Source organism: Bos mutus, chromosome 11 (genome assembly GCF_027580195.1).
Source record: "Bos mutus isolate GX-2022 chromosome 11, NWIPB_WYAK_1.1, whole genome shotgun sequence".
In the NCBI taxonomy this organism is placed as follows: Eukaryota; Metazoa; Chordata; class Mammalia; order Artiodactyla; family Bovidae; genus Bos; species Bos mutus.
The window spans coordinates 102,234,350-102,250,368 of record NC_091627.1 but is presented as its reverse complement, the minus strand read 5'-3'; the positions used below and the strand labels follow the sequence as shown (position 1 = coordinate 102,250,368).

The 16,019-nt window shown below is 36.3% G+C and overlaps 1 protein-coding gene across 1 annotated transcript in view; it reads right to left on the bottom strand.

Moving 5' to 3' along the window:
• Positions 1-1,952: 1,952 nt before the first annotated feature.
• TSGA10 (testis specific 10) overlaps positions 1,953-16,019 on the bottom strand; it is a 99,192-nt gene continuing 85,125 nt past the window's right edge. Inside the window, exons 18-20 of the mRNA XM_070379973.1 lie at positions 8,298-8,402; positions 7,984-8,133; positions 1,953-3,226 (exon numbers count right to left, since the gene is read on the bottom strand). Of these exons, the coding sequence (XP_070236074.1) occupies positions 3,202-3,226; positions 7,984-8,133; positions 8,298-8,402 (280 nt within the window). The 3' untranslated portion in view covers positions 1,953-3,201. The remainder of the gene's footprint in view (positions 3,227-7,983; positions 8,134-8,297; positions 8,403-16,019) is intronic.

Here is a 16,019-nt window from a genome sequence, read left to right as displayed (position 1 = left end):
GGTTTGTACCATGACAACTAAATCAAATTATTCTTGCTTTTATGGAGCTCACAGTCCGATGGTATGACACACAAACAAGAATGCAATGGAGCACATGCATTCTTTAATGCATTAATAGTAAATAGAATAATACATAGAAGTCAGACAAGAAATAAAAAGACTTTCACTTTTAGAAACAAATATTTACTAAACACATATCAGTGCCAGGCTCTGTACTTGGTGTTGAGGACACAGTGTTAAGAATCTCCCAGGCTGGGAGGGGAATAGGAAACAGAAAATGGAGTGATTCAGAGTGATCCCCAGCGTGTGCAAAGGCAGAGAGATAAAAGAGCACAACTGCACAAACTGTTACCGAAAGCAACTGAGAAAAACTGAAATACATAAGGTTAAGTGGGGGACGGCGAGGTGTGACGCTGAAGAGACTAAAAAACCCCACAAATCAGAGAGGCCTGTATAAAATGTTACAGAGCTTGGACTATAGTATAATGATAAATCTGGTACTCATAGTGTGTACGTGTGGAGAGGGAAGTGATCATATGTGTGCTTTTAAACTCTTTGATTACAGTGTGGAGAATGGACTAGATGGAAGTATGACTGAAAGCATACCTGTTTTTTGTTGCTGGGTTGTAAAAATTCTTTATATAGTTTGGAGAGGACATCCTTACCAGATACATGATCTGCAAATATTTGCTCAAATTACTTGGCTTGCCTTTTACTTTCTTGATACTGTCCTTTGATGGAGAAGTTTTTAAATTTTGATTAAGTCCAATTTATCTGTATCTGGTGTTGTTCATCAATTTAAGAAACCACTGCGAAATACAAAGTCATGAAGATTTGCTTCAGTATTTTTTTCAAAGGGTTCTATAGCTTCAGCACTTGCAATTCCATATGAGTTTTAGGATTTGCTTTTCCATTTCTGCAAAAATAATAGGTTTGGGGGAATATTTCTTCTTAAGGATATTAAGTCTTCCAATCCATGAATGCAGGATGTCTTTCCACTTATCTAGGTCTTAATTTCTTTCAGTAATGTTGCAGAGTAGGAAGTGACCTTTAGGTTGACTGTGTGGAGTGAGAAGGAAAGGGAGTGACCTGGGATGGCATTTGGACTTTCAGGCGTCTGTCACACTGGCTGATGTGGCATTCCACCGTGGGAAACCAGGGTAGAGACTGCTAGGAGGAAACATTGCTGAGTTGAGTTGAGGCGTTTTCAGACTCAGTGCCTAGGAGACATTTGACTCAGAGGGTATTAATTAATAAGATATTTAATCCTCTTTTAAGATGGCATCACTGACTCGATGGACATGAGTTTGAGTGAACTCTGGGAGTTGGTGAAGGACAGGGAGGCCTGGCGTGTTGCAATTCATGGGGTCCCAGAGAGTCGGACACGACTGAGCAACTGAACTGACTGACTGAACTGACTTCAGCAAAAGTGGATGTTTTGTATTAAACATGGCATTTCAAAACTGAGAGCTCTTTTCCAGGAGACTTCTTTGTCATCAAGAAAGAATGTTTGATATAGCTTTTGTATGGTGTATTTTATTGCATTTTTTGCATTGCATCTTTACCATATCAATAGGCTATTATATGTTTACCTCAAGCAATTAGAATCTCATTTAAAACAAAGAATGTTTTTAAATATTACCGTAAGAAATAATCTTTCCTTTGAATTTTAACACAGAAGACAGTTAATGTTTTCCTACCTTTGGATAACATTGGCCCCGTTATATTCACCGTGTAATTTTCCTTTTAAGTATTCTGCAATTGATGGCACAAGTCAAGTACAGTATACTTTTCATCAAGCATGGAAACGTCTTCCTTTTTCTGTCAGGCCCCCATCCCTCACACTGCCCTCTCCACATAACATCTGTGTTAAGTGCACACAACAGATGGACACTCAGCTCCTTGTCAGCTCTTTTAGGAGGTGGAGAGACTAAAATGACTGCTGTGATGACCTAGTGCTGTGCTACCTAGCAAAGGTTAATTTTGCATATTCACTGGTATATTATTTAATACTAGCAAGAACAACTTTTTGCATATTATTCTACACAACATTTATAAAAGGACAACTTTTTAATTATTCAATTTTTAAAACCAATCTATAATGACTGTCTTGAAGTAGAGGAGTAAAACTCAAGGTTTTTAAAAATCAAAGTAAAGTGAGTATACAGCATGAATTTACGGTGAAACAGAGTGCTAACAAATAAACAAAACCTAAACCAGGGCACTGTCCTGCCTTACTGCAGTCCTAATGAGTAGTGACTATATAGAACGAGAAACTGTCTACATCGGATGAATACTATTAATGACAGGACTTTTTTTTTTTTATTAAAATGGCAGGAGTACAAATAACTTGTATTAGTAAAATACAATAGTGTTCAGACTGTAATATCAACATGAAATCGAAGTCTAGGGACAGAAAAGGTAAGAGATTTCGGAGACTTTGAGGGAAATAAGGAAATATCACTAAACTTGTTACACTACATTATAGACAGCTGCCACAGGCAAAAATAAATAAATAAAATGGCAATTAAGTTGATTGCAGTATTTTAATATTTTAAAGGAAAACGTATGAAAAATACAGATTTTTAAAAAATAATCTTACATTCTTGACAGATATAGTATTACCTACCTTTCTAAAAATAGTAGGGGTAAACAATTGTAGAAAATGTATGCTAATTAATGGTACAACACTAAGGATTTAAAAACCCTGACACACGCCTACTATCCTGCTTTGGGGTCAGAGTATGGCCTGGAATTCGTGTCAGGTTGGCTCCAAAATGGAATATGGGGTCCCAGGCCAGGAGTGCTAAACTGCGCCTCTTTTGGCACAATTTGTCCAGCCATGAAAGCATAAATCACAAAGGAAAAAAAATCAGTTTTGTTAAAACACTTTGCCCTCTTTTTATAAGCTTCTTTATTTACTCCGGATAGTTAACACAACAGTCGTCAATAGTGAAGTAAGCAGATTTTACACTCACTATTACTGTATGGATAGAAAGGGCCATATACATTTTTGTGTTTATAAGTCATCTCAGATCACTGCGATATGGCACGGCACATGAAAACAGAGATTCAGAGGCACGACGTTAATAAATTCATTTAACATTGTCAAGCATTCAAAAGATAAATGCAATCATATAGCAAAAAAAATCAGTTTGAAACTTTGACCTCTCCCAAGGATGTGAAGAATCTTTCCACGTGTCAGAAATCTCGATAGCAAAGATTCCTAAAGAGAGAAAAAATTATGTAGATTAATATTTTAACTCAACGATTTTATGATGTATTAAAAAAATGTATTCTAGTGTTACTTTGGCAATACTTGGGATTTTTCTCCCCTCAGCTTCTGTGAAGGAAGTCAGATATGATGTATTTTATCACCCAGTTTCCAGAAGCTGTGAACCATCTATGTCATGCAATAATATGGACTCAACAATAAAAAGGAAAGAACTACTGACTTTATATACCTGGATGGATCTCACGGACATTGCGCTAAGAGAGAAGAGTCACTCTCACAAAATTACATCCTGTGTGTGATTCCATTTACACAACACTCTCAAAAAGACAGTATTACAGAGACAGAGAAGAAAGTAGAGTTTGCTCAGGGATAGGGAGGAGGATGGGAGGATGTCCCCATGAAAGGGTATCGTGAAGGAATGAGCTCCTTGGGGCTGATGGGACAATTCAGAACCTTGACTGCAGTGTTGTTCTATGTGTGGTATGTAAAAAAAACCCCAAAACTGCACACACACTAGCAAAAACTGAATAATGTGTATCAGCTAGTTAGCTATACCAGTGCCAATTCTGTGGTTTGTAAGACATGGCCACTGGGGAAGCTGGCGGAGGATATGTGGGACCCTCTATACTACTTTTGCATCTGCCTGTGAGACTAATCATTTCAAAATAAAGAGTAAAACAGAGCAAAACAAAACTGTTACAGCCACACAATGGAATACTATTCAGCAGTTAAAAGCAATATCCAGTAATATCTGATATATACAACCTGGATACATCTCTAATATATAAATCTAATATTTTACCCAGTGGCTGGGTAAAAGTCAGCCACTGCAGACTATATACCACATGATTCCATTTATATGGCAACCTGAAAAGACAACACTAAAGGAACAGGAAACAGACCAGCTGTTGGGAAAGTAAATTAAGCACATTAACTGTTGTCTACATGATGCTGTTCAGTTGCTAAGTTGTGTTCAACTCTTTTGACCCCCATGGATTGTAACCTGTCAGGCTCCTCTGTTCATGAGATTTTCCCAGACGAGACTACTGGAGTGCACTGCCATTTCCTTCTCCAGGGGATCTTTCCGACCCAAGCAGGATTGAACCTGCATCTCCTGCATTCACAGGTGGTTTCTTTACTGCTGAGCCACCAGGGAAGCCCATGTCTAGATATTAGATGGTAGTCAAAAGGTACCATTTAAAACGAACAGCAAAAGCTTAAAAATTTTAAAAGGGATACTTTAAGGACACTATTAAAAGTATTAATAGAAAGGTAACCGTTATAATAAGATCCAAAACTTCCTGAATATCAAAAGAAATGGTTACAAGCAAAGAAGGATAACCAAATAGAGAGAGAATTAGAGCAAATATCACATAGTAAACAGTTATCATAACATAATATGACAGAGTTGAGACCAAATTTAACAGTTATATCAATAATGTTAAGGAGCTTAACTCACCTATTAAAAAAAGAAAGAATTTCAAAACGGTTCATAAAGTCAAACTCAAATCCATACTATCTAAAGAGAGAAATTTAAAATGCAGAGATTCAAAAAAAGAGATGGACAAAGATTTACCAGGCAAGTGGACCCAATAAGGAAATAGGAGTTGTAACTCTAATACCAGACAAAGTAGACGTCAAGTCCTTCCTCCTTCCAAAAAAATTAAGTGCATCAGAAAATAACACTTTGTAAAAGCCACATTCACAGTGAAGATATGACAATTCAGAATATCTATGCAACAGATAAAACAGCAAACCACCTATATAAAACAAAATTTATAGGAGATATAAGAAGAAATAAAAACATACCAATAATAGGAAATTTAAAAATGCCATTCTTAGTAAAACAAGTCAAGTGAACAAAAATTAAATGACATTATAAAAGAACAAAGTAAAATTAAAAAGGTAAATCTTCTGGATATATTACACTATACTCTGATAAGAAAGAATATATCTTCTCAAGTGTACATGGACTGTTCACAAAACTTGAACATGTAGTAAAGTATAAAGAAAACATCAGTAGTTTCCATAAAATAGAAATATTACAAATAATATACACAATAACACTGAGAATTAAAAATGAAACTAAATCAAACAAAAAACTCTTCTCACTGAAAATTAAAAGATTTTCTATCAAATACATCTTGGGTAAAAATGAAAATACAAACAAAGATTAAAGAAATTCTTAAAAATAATGATCACAAAAACACTATATATCAGAATCTATGGGATGTATTTAAAGCAGTAATCATAGAAAAATTCATAACCCTGAATATCTACATTGATAAAAGCTAAAGAATGGTAATAAATGAATTAAATTTCTAACTCAAAAACCTAGGGGGAAAAAATCAACAAAGTAAATGAAAAAATAGCACAAGGAAGGAACTAATATAAATAAAAACAGAAATTAATAAGCAGAGAAAGAAAATAGATTAAATCATTAAATCAAAATGCTGGTTCTTTGAAGCAATGAACTAAGTAAACAAACCACAGGCTAAGGTAATCAACAAACAAAAGGGAGAAGCACATATATACAAATAAGAAATGGCAACAGGGTACAACCACTGACACAGAGGAAATTTAAAAGTTTGTAAGATACTGCATTGGTTACTTCCATGCAAATAAAGCTGAAAACCTAGAGTTAAAAGCCTGGGTAATTTTTAGACAAACACATATAGCTTAAAAAGACTAATTTCCAAAGAAGAAGTAGAAAAAGTTACCAAGGAAGTACACCCCACAAAAAAAGAGCCAAGGCTCTTCAGAAATCAGATAATCCCCAACTGTGTAACTTGTTTCAAACTACAGTAAACAAAAACTTCCAAATTATTTTTTTAGAAGCAGATACAACATTGATATCTAAACTTAATAGAAAAAGCACAAAGAGATAAGTACAGGTCAATATCAGTTATGAATATTGATATACAAATCTAAAATAAATAAAATATTACCAAACACTAAGAAAATAATAGACTATGACCAATTTCTCATTTATGTCAGAAATTCAAACATGGTTCAGTAGTTGAAAAATCAATTAATATATCCACATATTAATAATTCTAAAGAGAAAACCATATCTTCATAGATGCTAAAAAAGTCCTTGACAAAAACAGTTTCCTAATAAAAAAATCTTGAAAAAAATAGGAATAAGTGGTATTTCCTTAATACCATAAAATATATAAACTTGAATCATAAAACTAGTATCTTAATTAACAGGAAAAAAAAAACAACAAAAAGAGGCATTCCCACTACAGGTCAGAATTAAAACAGGAATTCCACTTTTGCCACAACTATCTGTCATTATTCTGATGATACTAGCAAATGCTATTAACCAGAGAATATAATTCAAGAGATAAAAATAGGAAAAGAAGAAATAAATATCTCTTTCTGCAGATGACATGATAGTATACCTAGAAACCTCTATAGAATTAATAACGAAATTTAATGAAATAAAAGAATTTAGCAAGATAACATGCTAAAAAATTAACATGCAAAAATAGCATCATTTGAAGATATAATATATGGAGGAAACTTCATTTATAATAGTAACAAAAAAGTAATAAAATATTCAGGAGTGAATTTTACAAGAAATATTCAAAATCTATATAAAGAAAAACTACAAGTCATTCCTTAAAGACACAAAGCAAAATTTGAACAATGGAAAGACATCTCTTCTTCTTGGTCAGGGCATCTCAGCATAATAATGAAAAATGAAAGCAAATTGAAACAAATGAATCTACTGTTATTTTAAATGTACACCATCACCACAGTGAGGGTGAAAAAAATAATCCAAGTAATTTCTGAACACGGTATTTGACTATATGCCCTCAAGACTTTGGAAAGGTCATGTGTGGGACAGGAAGGAAGAATTGCAAATAGATTTTGAAATTTTTTCTAAGTTGGCCTGTTTATTGTAGTGACATAGATGAAGAAATCTTGAAAGTACTTTAGATAGACTTTGGGATTGAGTGAAGGAATAACTCTGTTACCGTTGTTGAGTGAGTATTTTAATGTTGACCAGGCCTCTCATTGGAGGAAAAAGGGTGTAATACAAATACAGAAAGGAAGAAGGCGAGGGAGAAACCTATGAGGATGGTTCCAACTGGAGGTAATGGTTGTTTAAAAATGTCTGTGGCAGGGAGTGGGCGGGTGGGAGGAAGGCAAGAGAGAAAGACAGGGAGGAGAAAGTGCAGGAGTGTGAATGCGTGAGACAGCTCATACTGCCTCATGAATACAGAAAAAGCAAACGGAGTAAAATTTTTATAATGCAGTAGGGATAAAAGGCATACAGATGTTCTTTGCATTGTTTTATTTTTAATTTCTTGTCAGTTTGAAATTATTTCTAAATAAAAATGTTTTTATAAAATTTCTGACATTTAGGAATATAGCTAAAATATTTCCCTTTGAAAAATTAGCCTATTACTTTCCTAGAGTATATGTATTTTTGGTGCTACAATAATTAGCCAATAGTTTGTTAATGAAAGTATATAAAAATGTATGTTACAGAAATTAAAGAAAATCAGATTTTTAAAATGTAATTTATGTAAACTTTAGATAAAACAGACATCTTTAACATATTTATATGACACTAATAATCAAAAATTTTTTTAAATGTCAACATATCCAATTATTTAATGATGTTTTAAATAGCACTATTAATGGTAGATGGTTACTGAGTTTTCTTACTCCCTCAAATATTCAGTGCTTATTGCTATTTGGTTCCCCAAAGAATGGATCCTTAAACCACTTACTCTTCTAATGATCGATCTAGGCCTCGGTCAGGAGATCGATGGTGAGTACGTTCTGGTGAGTGACATTTTGTATTTGGCTTTATTGTGGAACTCAAATGATAAGCATTACTTGAGTAATTCTGGCGGCGGAGTTCTTGCACAGCCCTCTCCCTAAAGCAAAATAGGGACACTTTAATCGAACTTTTATATCCAGCAACATTACTAACACTGTTGTAAAACTGCAGTTCAAATCATACTTTAAAATCTAATCACCATGAAATAACCAAAGTCTGTTGTTATCCCAGAAACAGTGCTTTCCAGGCTGCTGAACTTACCTTTCAAAGCGCTCCGTCCCTAGCTGTCTCTTTGTAATGTCCAAGTCAGCTTCCAGTTGCGTCACGACGTTCCTGAACTGGGCCACGTCCCTACTCTGGATGGCCCTGTGTAGAGAATGTAAATGATGGTTGATTAAAGGTAGAATACCAAAGTATTCCTAGGGTACCTGAGACCATGTTGGCCATGGTTTCTCAGCTGAAGCCAAGCAACACTCTGGCTTTTACAGATGTATCAGTGCATCTAAAATACATCAATTTCACACAAATAAAATAAATTAAAATAAAATATGCCAATTTTAGATGCAGTAAATGTGCAAGGTAGTCTACTAAAAGCCCTTTAAGCTGTCTCTGCTGCTGCTGCTGCTAAGTCACTTCAGTCGTGTCTGACTCTGTGTGACCCCATAGACGGCAGCCCACCAGGCTCCCCCGTCCCTGGGATTCTCCAGGCAAGAGTACTGGAGTGGGGTGGCATTGCCTTCAGCCCCATTCAATTAGTTAAACTTCATTCTCCCTATTTTTAGATATGGTAATACTATTATCTACCTATATTATCAATTCACTGCAGATCATTTTTACAATTTACTTCACGGTATGATGTGCATATTCCAACGCATAAAACACTGGAATTCACTAACACCATGATGAATATGCAGTGGGTGCATATATGTATATCTAATTGACCAAATACCTTATATATGTGTGAAATGAAATTTGGTATATCCAACTGTTAAAGACAAAAAATCTCTTCAATTTAACAGGCTCTTACGGCTAAACATTGCCTCCAAAACCCGATAAACACACTACCATGAGGAAGATAATGACAGAGGTGACCGCTCTTGCCAGAACATTCTCTCCTCTCTGCTGGCTTTCAGGACTGCAATACGGACTGCTGGAGTCTAAACTCTAGAGACTAGGAACACAAGAGTTTGTCAAGCTTACTAGTTTTAGGTGACACTACTCACCAGCCAGTCTAAAACAGAGTGTACCCCCTTAAGGTGGGAGTTTTGGCATACTTCACTGAAGCAATTTCCACCTATGGCTTGAGGAAATGATCCTACAAAACTGGATCATTCTGAAGGTCCAGTCCAAAGCCCAGCTGCAGTGACTGAAAAGAGTGACTCAGTTACAGCTGCCACAACCTAAAAACAGTCTCTGAAGGAAACCAGCCCTGGTTTCACAGCCTGTGCTGTCAGGGGCTCCCACAAGTAGCCAATTCCTGAGACCATGATTCCTGTCCTTCCCCACGTCCCCTACTCAGACGGGAGGGCAGAGCTGAGGCTGGATGAAAAGGTGTTACAAGTGGGATGGATAAGAACAGAGGCTACGGGTCCCCATCAGGTTTTGTGACAGGTGGCAAAGGTGATAAAATATCTACTATGCAGGCAGGGGGGCTTCCCTGGTGGGTCAGATGGTAAAGAATCCTCTTTCAGTGCAGGAGACTGGGGTTTGATCCCTGGGTTGGGAAGATCCCCTGGAGAAGGGAATGGCAACCCACTCCAGTGTTCTTGCCTGGAGAATCCCATGGACAGAGGAGCCTGGTGGGCCGTAGTCCATTAAGTCCCAAAGAGTCAAGGCACGACTGAGCGACTAAGCACACGCAGCACACACACGCTCAGGCAGGCATTTCCATCTAATCCTCCAGTGGTGTAATAAGGTGCTAACAGTACTAGGAAGTCTTTTTTTTTTTTTTTTTTAAGTCACAATCAGTGCTCTGGGGGAAGTCTCCAGCATTCAGTGAATGCAGTAGTGCTTCCAGGTACCCAGTACACAGGCAAATACCATGTGACAAATGAAAAGACTGGGTAGCAATACCAAGCAGGTCCATAAGTAGAAAAATCCCTCTGGTTTCAGAAGTGCTTTTTTTTTTTTTTTCTAATCTGGTTATAATATTTCCCAAAGGCAATATGTTAGATCAGTAGATGTTCTATTACACCCGAAACTCCGTTGGAAAAAATCAACACAAAGAGGGTTACATTTAAATTTAGATGCATTAGAGACACATAATAGAAATAGGTCCTAAATCTTAAGACAGGTCACAACATTTTGGGTCCTCAGTTTAATTAACAGCAAACTATGACATTAAATGGTCTAAATTCCAGCTTTAAAATTCCACTAATCTATAAAGTACCGAAAACTTAAGAAACTCGACTTAATGTTATCATACTGCTAATCAACTCACATTTTGTTTTCTGCCAAACAAAGGTGTTCTTTGAGAAGCTGAATTTCAGATTCTTTTTCCTGAAGTGCTATCTGAGACTGATATTCTTTGTCTCTATTGGCCACCAGCAAAGCTTCTAGATTCTGCATGGAGATTCTCTCATTTGTCATCTGACTCCTGAGGAGTTCTATTTCAGAACGAGCAGAATCCAACTCATTCTCCATCTGCACAATGATACGAAGATGTCTATACTTATTCCCACTTGTTCACTTAACTCATGTATTATCAGAGACTCATAAAATTTCTCTGTTATGAACTGACAACCACATTTAATTTCTAGATTTGAAATTGTGTCCTTCTTAGCAGATACACGCACACACACACAGTATCACTTCCCAAGTCTCTGATAGTATCAGAAGGTTCATTAATTTAAGAGTTATTAATCCTAAATGTCAAACAATTTCCATGTCCAGCTTTGATATTTCTTATAATATATTTTGGCAAATCTGACATGGTAGTATCTGACATGGTAGTATCTGTGACTACTGCTTTGTCCCAAGTTGGGTGAGTTACAAATGCCTAACTTCCTGATGGAATGCCATCATACTCCATGGTTAAGAAAGATAAGGAGTAATCACACATTCCCTCTCTTGTATGGTCCAATGGAACACTTCACTTTTTGACGGTTATCTTGAGCCTAAAATACATTCTATAGGCCAAATGCTTCTCCAAAAGGAGGAAACCAGACATCACTATTTAGAAAAAAATATATTCTTTATCTCATAATATACATTATAATAAATTATATATATATTTTTAAAATTTAATGTAAAACTCTGAGAAAAGAAAGTTTAATAAAAATGAATTATTAGCAGAGGGGCAGGCAGGTAGGGTAAAAACTTCTTAGACTGGATACAATTAAAAATGATGTCTGACCATAGCAAAAACAAACATATCTACAGTCATTATAAACAACCAAAATTTATGAGGAAAAAAACCAGATGAAAATAAACTCAGTAAATAGTTAATATCTTACTAATAAAAGGAATATGAACTAATTCATGAGAAATATGAACTAATGATATGAACAGAAAATTTACAAAATATAGCTAGCTAATTAGTAAACATAGAGAATAATATATCTTGTATTAATAATCAAAGAAACATAACTTAAAGCAAAATGGTATTTGTAATCCAGGATTTCTTCGCCTTGACCCTACTGATCTTTTGTGCTGGGTAACTGTTTGGTATAGGGAGCTGCCCTGTGCCTTACAGGATGCTGAGCGGCATCCCTGGCCTCTACTTACTAGAAGTCTATAGCACCCCCCAACCCTGGTGTGACAATCAAAAATACCTCCAGACGTTGCTAAATATTCAGAGGAGAAAAACCTCTTTTGGTTGAACTGATGCTGCAGTTTATTAAATTGGCAAATGTCTTAATTCGTGTTGGTTAACATTAAAATAGGCAATGCTGGTGGGAATACAAAATGGAGCATCATTTTTTTGGCAGCAGCTTCATTGGGATGTAATTCACATACCATACAACTAGCCCATTTAAATGGTACAAGTCAATGGTTTTTAGTATATTGGGTTGACCAAAAAGTCTGTTTGAGTTTTTCTATAACACCTTATGGAAAAACTCAAACTTTTTGGCCAACAGAGTATTAATAGAGCTATGTGATCATACCGCATTCTCAGTTTATTGTTAGAACATTTTCATTATCCCAAAATGGAACCCAGTACACATTAGCAGTCACTCCCTTACCTCTGCCCCAGCACTAGCCCTAGGCAATAACTCATCTGTTTTCTATGATCTGCTTTATTTTGAACATTTCACATAAATGGAAACATACTCTATGTGTGTGTGTGTGTGTGTGGTCTTACATGACTGACTTCCTTCACTTAGTGTAATGTTTTCAAGAGTTCTCCATGTTTTAGCAGCTATCAATCCTTCATTACTACTACTGCCAAATAATATTGCCTTGCATAGATGCAGGAATATTAGAGTTATTTACACTTCTTAGCAATTATGAAGAATGCTGCTAAGGACAATTGTGCATCCGTTTTACATGGAACTTCTTACAGAAGCCAACAAGACACACCGTTCTCAAATGCATCATACCTCCTAACAAGCAGTAGGCTAACAAAATAAGGAGTTCAACACAGGGTGATAATAACAGAAATGTAAACATAGCCAAAATGTTGATATTTCAATTATACTATGCAACTGTAACGTACATCCTTTTAGGATTCAGGTCCCATCTATTTCTTCAGATGCATCTCAGTCACTTGTGCATGCTACACTGGCCACTGCAAATGACTTACTGCTCACTCCAGAGTTTATTTATACCTCCATACCACTGCCTAAGCTATTCCCTCATTCCTTTTGAGTTCAGTAGTACACCCTAGTGAACTCCTCCTCTCTGACACCCACAGGTCAATGGGAATTTCCTCTCTGAAACCTTGAGTATTTCTTATTAGTATCACATTCACCCCCAAATTATTTGTATGTCAATACCAGGAGGTCTTTGAGGGAGGGGGACTGTACCTTTTGAGCATTATATTCACATGGTAAGCATGATGGCAGGCATCAGGCACATGGTAGATAAAATCAAGTGAATTACAGTTGAAAAGAACTCAGCCAAATAGTAAATTTAGCTTAAAACAATATCATTACAATTATAATTTAGCTAGATAAACCTCAACCTCGAGGTTCTTCGCTGACTGGTATGTCAGTGTGCTTTATCATTCCTTTAACTAAAAGTAAATGCAGAGCACACAAAGGAAGAGTCTCTGTTATGGTCTTGAATGGTTTGGAACACAACAGAAATTAATATCCTGGACTTTAAACATAAAATCTAAAGTTGAAAGACATACTTTTGCTGTAGCATTTTATTTAAAAAAAAAGTTTGTTTTTATAAAATTACAAAAATTTTACACTGGTAGCATTATTAAAAGAACCATTTAAAAATGTATGACATACCATTTCTATCTCTTGATCTTTAGCAACCAGCTGTCGATTAAGAAGTTCTTTGCTGGAGTCAAGTTTAATGCACAGTTCCCTTGTGGAAGACAAATCTGCAAGGGCAGACACTTTTTCAAACTGAACCTTCTGAAGCTCCTCTTCCATCTTTACAACAGACTTGTGTAAAGTAGCAATCTGGGACTTGTAAGACCGTTCTGCATTTAAGTGCTGCAAGGACAGATTATATATTTTTTAACGTGGGAAAAACCCACAACACGGAAAACAAAGCAAGACAAATCTTTTAATGACGGTACTTTTAGATTACAAGGAATTCTCTCTCTCTCTCTTTGTTTTTTGCCTTGCCAAACAGCATGTGGGATCTTAATTCCCCAACCTGGGATCACATCCGTACCTCCGGCAGTGGAAGCATGTAGCCCTAACCATGGGACAGGGAATGGTCAAGGACATTCCATGAAATGGTAAAGGAAGGAAGTCCCTATAAAGAACTTTAGTTGATGTAGACGGTAAGAGTATGTACAAAACATTCTGGGAAAGATAAATTCCAGTTTCAAATTTTCATATACAAAATCCATGAGTAAAGTGGTCAGCTGGTCATTCTTTTTAATGTACTGAGAAACCAACTTACAAGTCTCAGCCCCAAAGCTAGTCGACATATATATATATATCTTTGTAGTTCTGTCTATATTTGCCACAGTTACAATTATTCTATAATGTAAATATTGTTGCTATTAAAGATAAAACATTAGCCACTGTTTTATTCACTATGCCTACTTCTCCATTCTTGAATGACATGCTGATATGGATCATCATATCATAAAATGACGACTGATAACTCTCTAACACTTGCTAATACCTCTGAGGGAAATAGACTGGGTAACTATAAATTAAGGATATATCCATATTATAGAAAATAAGAGCATGTTTTAAACACTGTAATGAGATTTGAGTTATATAAATGCTTTCAAATATTCAAGATAATTTCCTCCCCCCTCCTTTTTTTTTTCAGCAAAAGTTCTTATGTAAGTGCACTGCCACCTACAGAGAAGTATTTGCTATTATATGAGGCTAAGAGAACTAAGAGGCAAGCAAAGAAACTTTTCCGCTTTTATAAGTGTTTTCACAAGTACAAACACAAAAAAATTGCTCCTGGAATAAGTTATTTAGCCAAAATTCACTCCTCTCTTTCTCCTTCCCTTCCTCCCTCACTCATACAATTACTCACACATTCTTCAAACAAACTTCTATCCATCCATCCACCCGACTCAGCCACCTGTCCATCCATTCCATACATACTTCTTGTGCATATTCTATGGTCCAACGATGTGCCTAGATGCATAGCCAATGGTAATGGTCTTTGTTCTCATGAGGCTTCCAGACTATGGGGGGATCATGGTCAATAAAATAATCATAAAGATGAATATGTAGATACAGATTAGGCAAACATTTCTAGAGAAAAAAACTGTAACACAGGGAAGCGACCTAGACTGAGAGGATCGGGGAAGTCAAGAAAGCCTTCTCTGAGTCAATGACACTTGAACTGAGATCTGAAAAGCAAATGGATACACAATGTGTGAGGGGAAGGTGGCTTTTCAAATTGGAGGATGCCAAGTGTGAAGCAAGAGCAGAGAGAAGGCTCCTATGTCTCGAGCTCAGAGACCACGGCAAAGAGTGAAAAAGAGACACAGGTGAAAGCACACACAAATTACAAAACAGAGCCTGGTAACCCAGGTATCAATAAAATTTAGGTCTTTACTTCCACTGAAAGATCTTACAGAGGAGGTTATGTGATCAGTTTTATGTTTTGAAAAGAATATATGGAATGTTTCAGGTTCTAGTAAAATTGCTGATTAAGCTAAGAGGAAAATCTTCTGGATAAAATAGAATAAAAAAATTATTTTTGCAATTTATAGCTGAACTTGTAGGTAAGAAAGAGAAATTTTCACATGCCAAAAACAAAGAAAATGAGTCAAGTCAGCTGGTAACAAATGTGCCAAAGCTGGGGGCAAAGTTTGAGCCCGTGAAAGTGAAAAGTTCTTAATGATCACCCTGATGGTTCATTGTTCAGTTGGGAAGTCGTGGCTGACTCTGCAACCCCATGGACTATAGCACACCAGGCTTCCCTGTCCTTTATCATCTCCTGGACTTTGCTCAGATTCATGTCCATTAAGTCGGTGATGCTATCTAACCATCTCATCTTCCGCCACCCTCTTCTCCTTTTGCCTTCAACCTTTCCAAGCATCAGGTCTTTTCCAATGAGTCAGCTCTTTGCATTAGGTGGCCAAAGTATTGGACCTTCAGCCTCAGTCCTTCCAATGAATATTCAGGATTGATTGCCTTGAGGATTGACTGGTTTGATCTCCTTGCAGTCCAAGGGACTCTCAAGAGTCTTCTCCAGCACAATTTGAAAGCATCAATTCTTTAGCACTCAGCCTTCTTTATGGTCCACATCTCATCCATACATGACTATGGGAAAAACCATAGCTTTGATTATTCAGAGCTTTGTTGGAAAAGTGATGTCTTTGCTTTTTAATGTGCTGTCTAGATTTGTCATAGCTTTTCTTCCAAGTAGCAACCATCT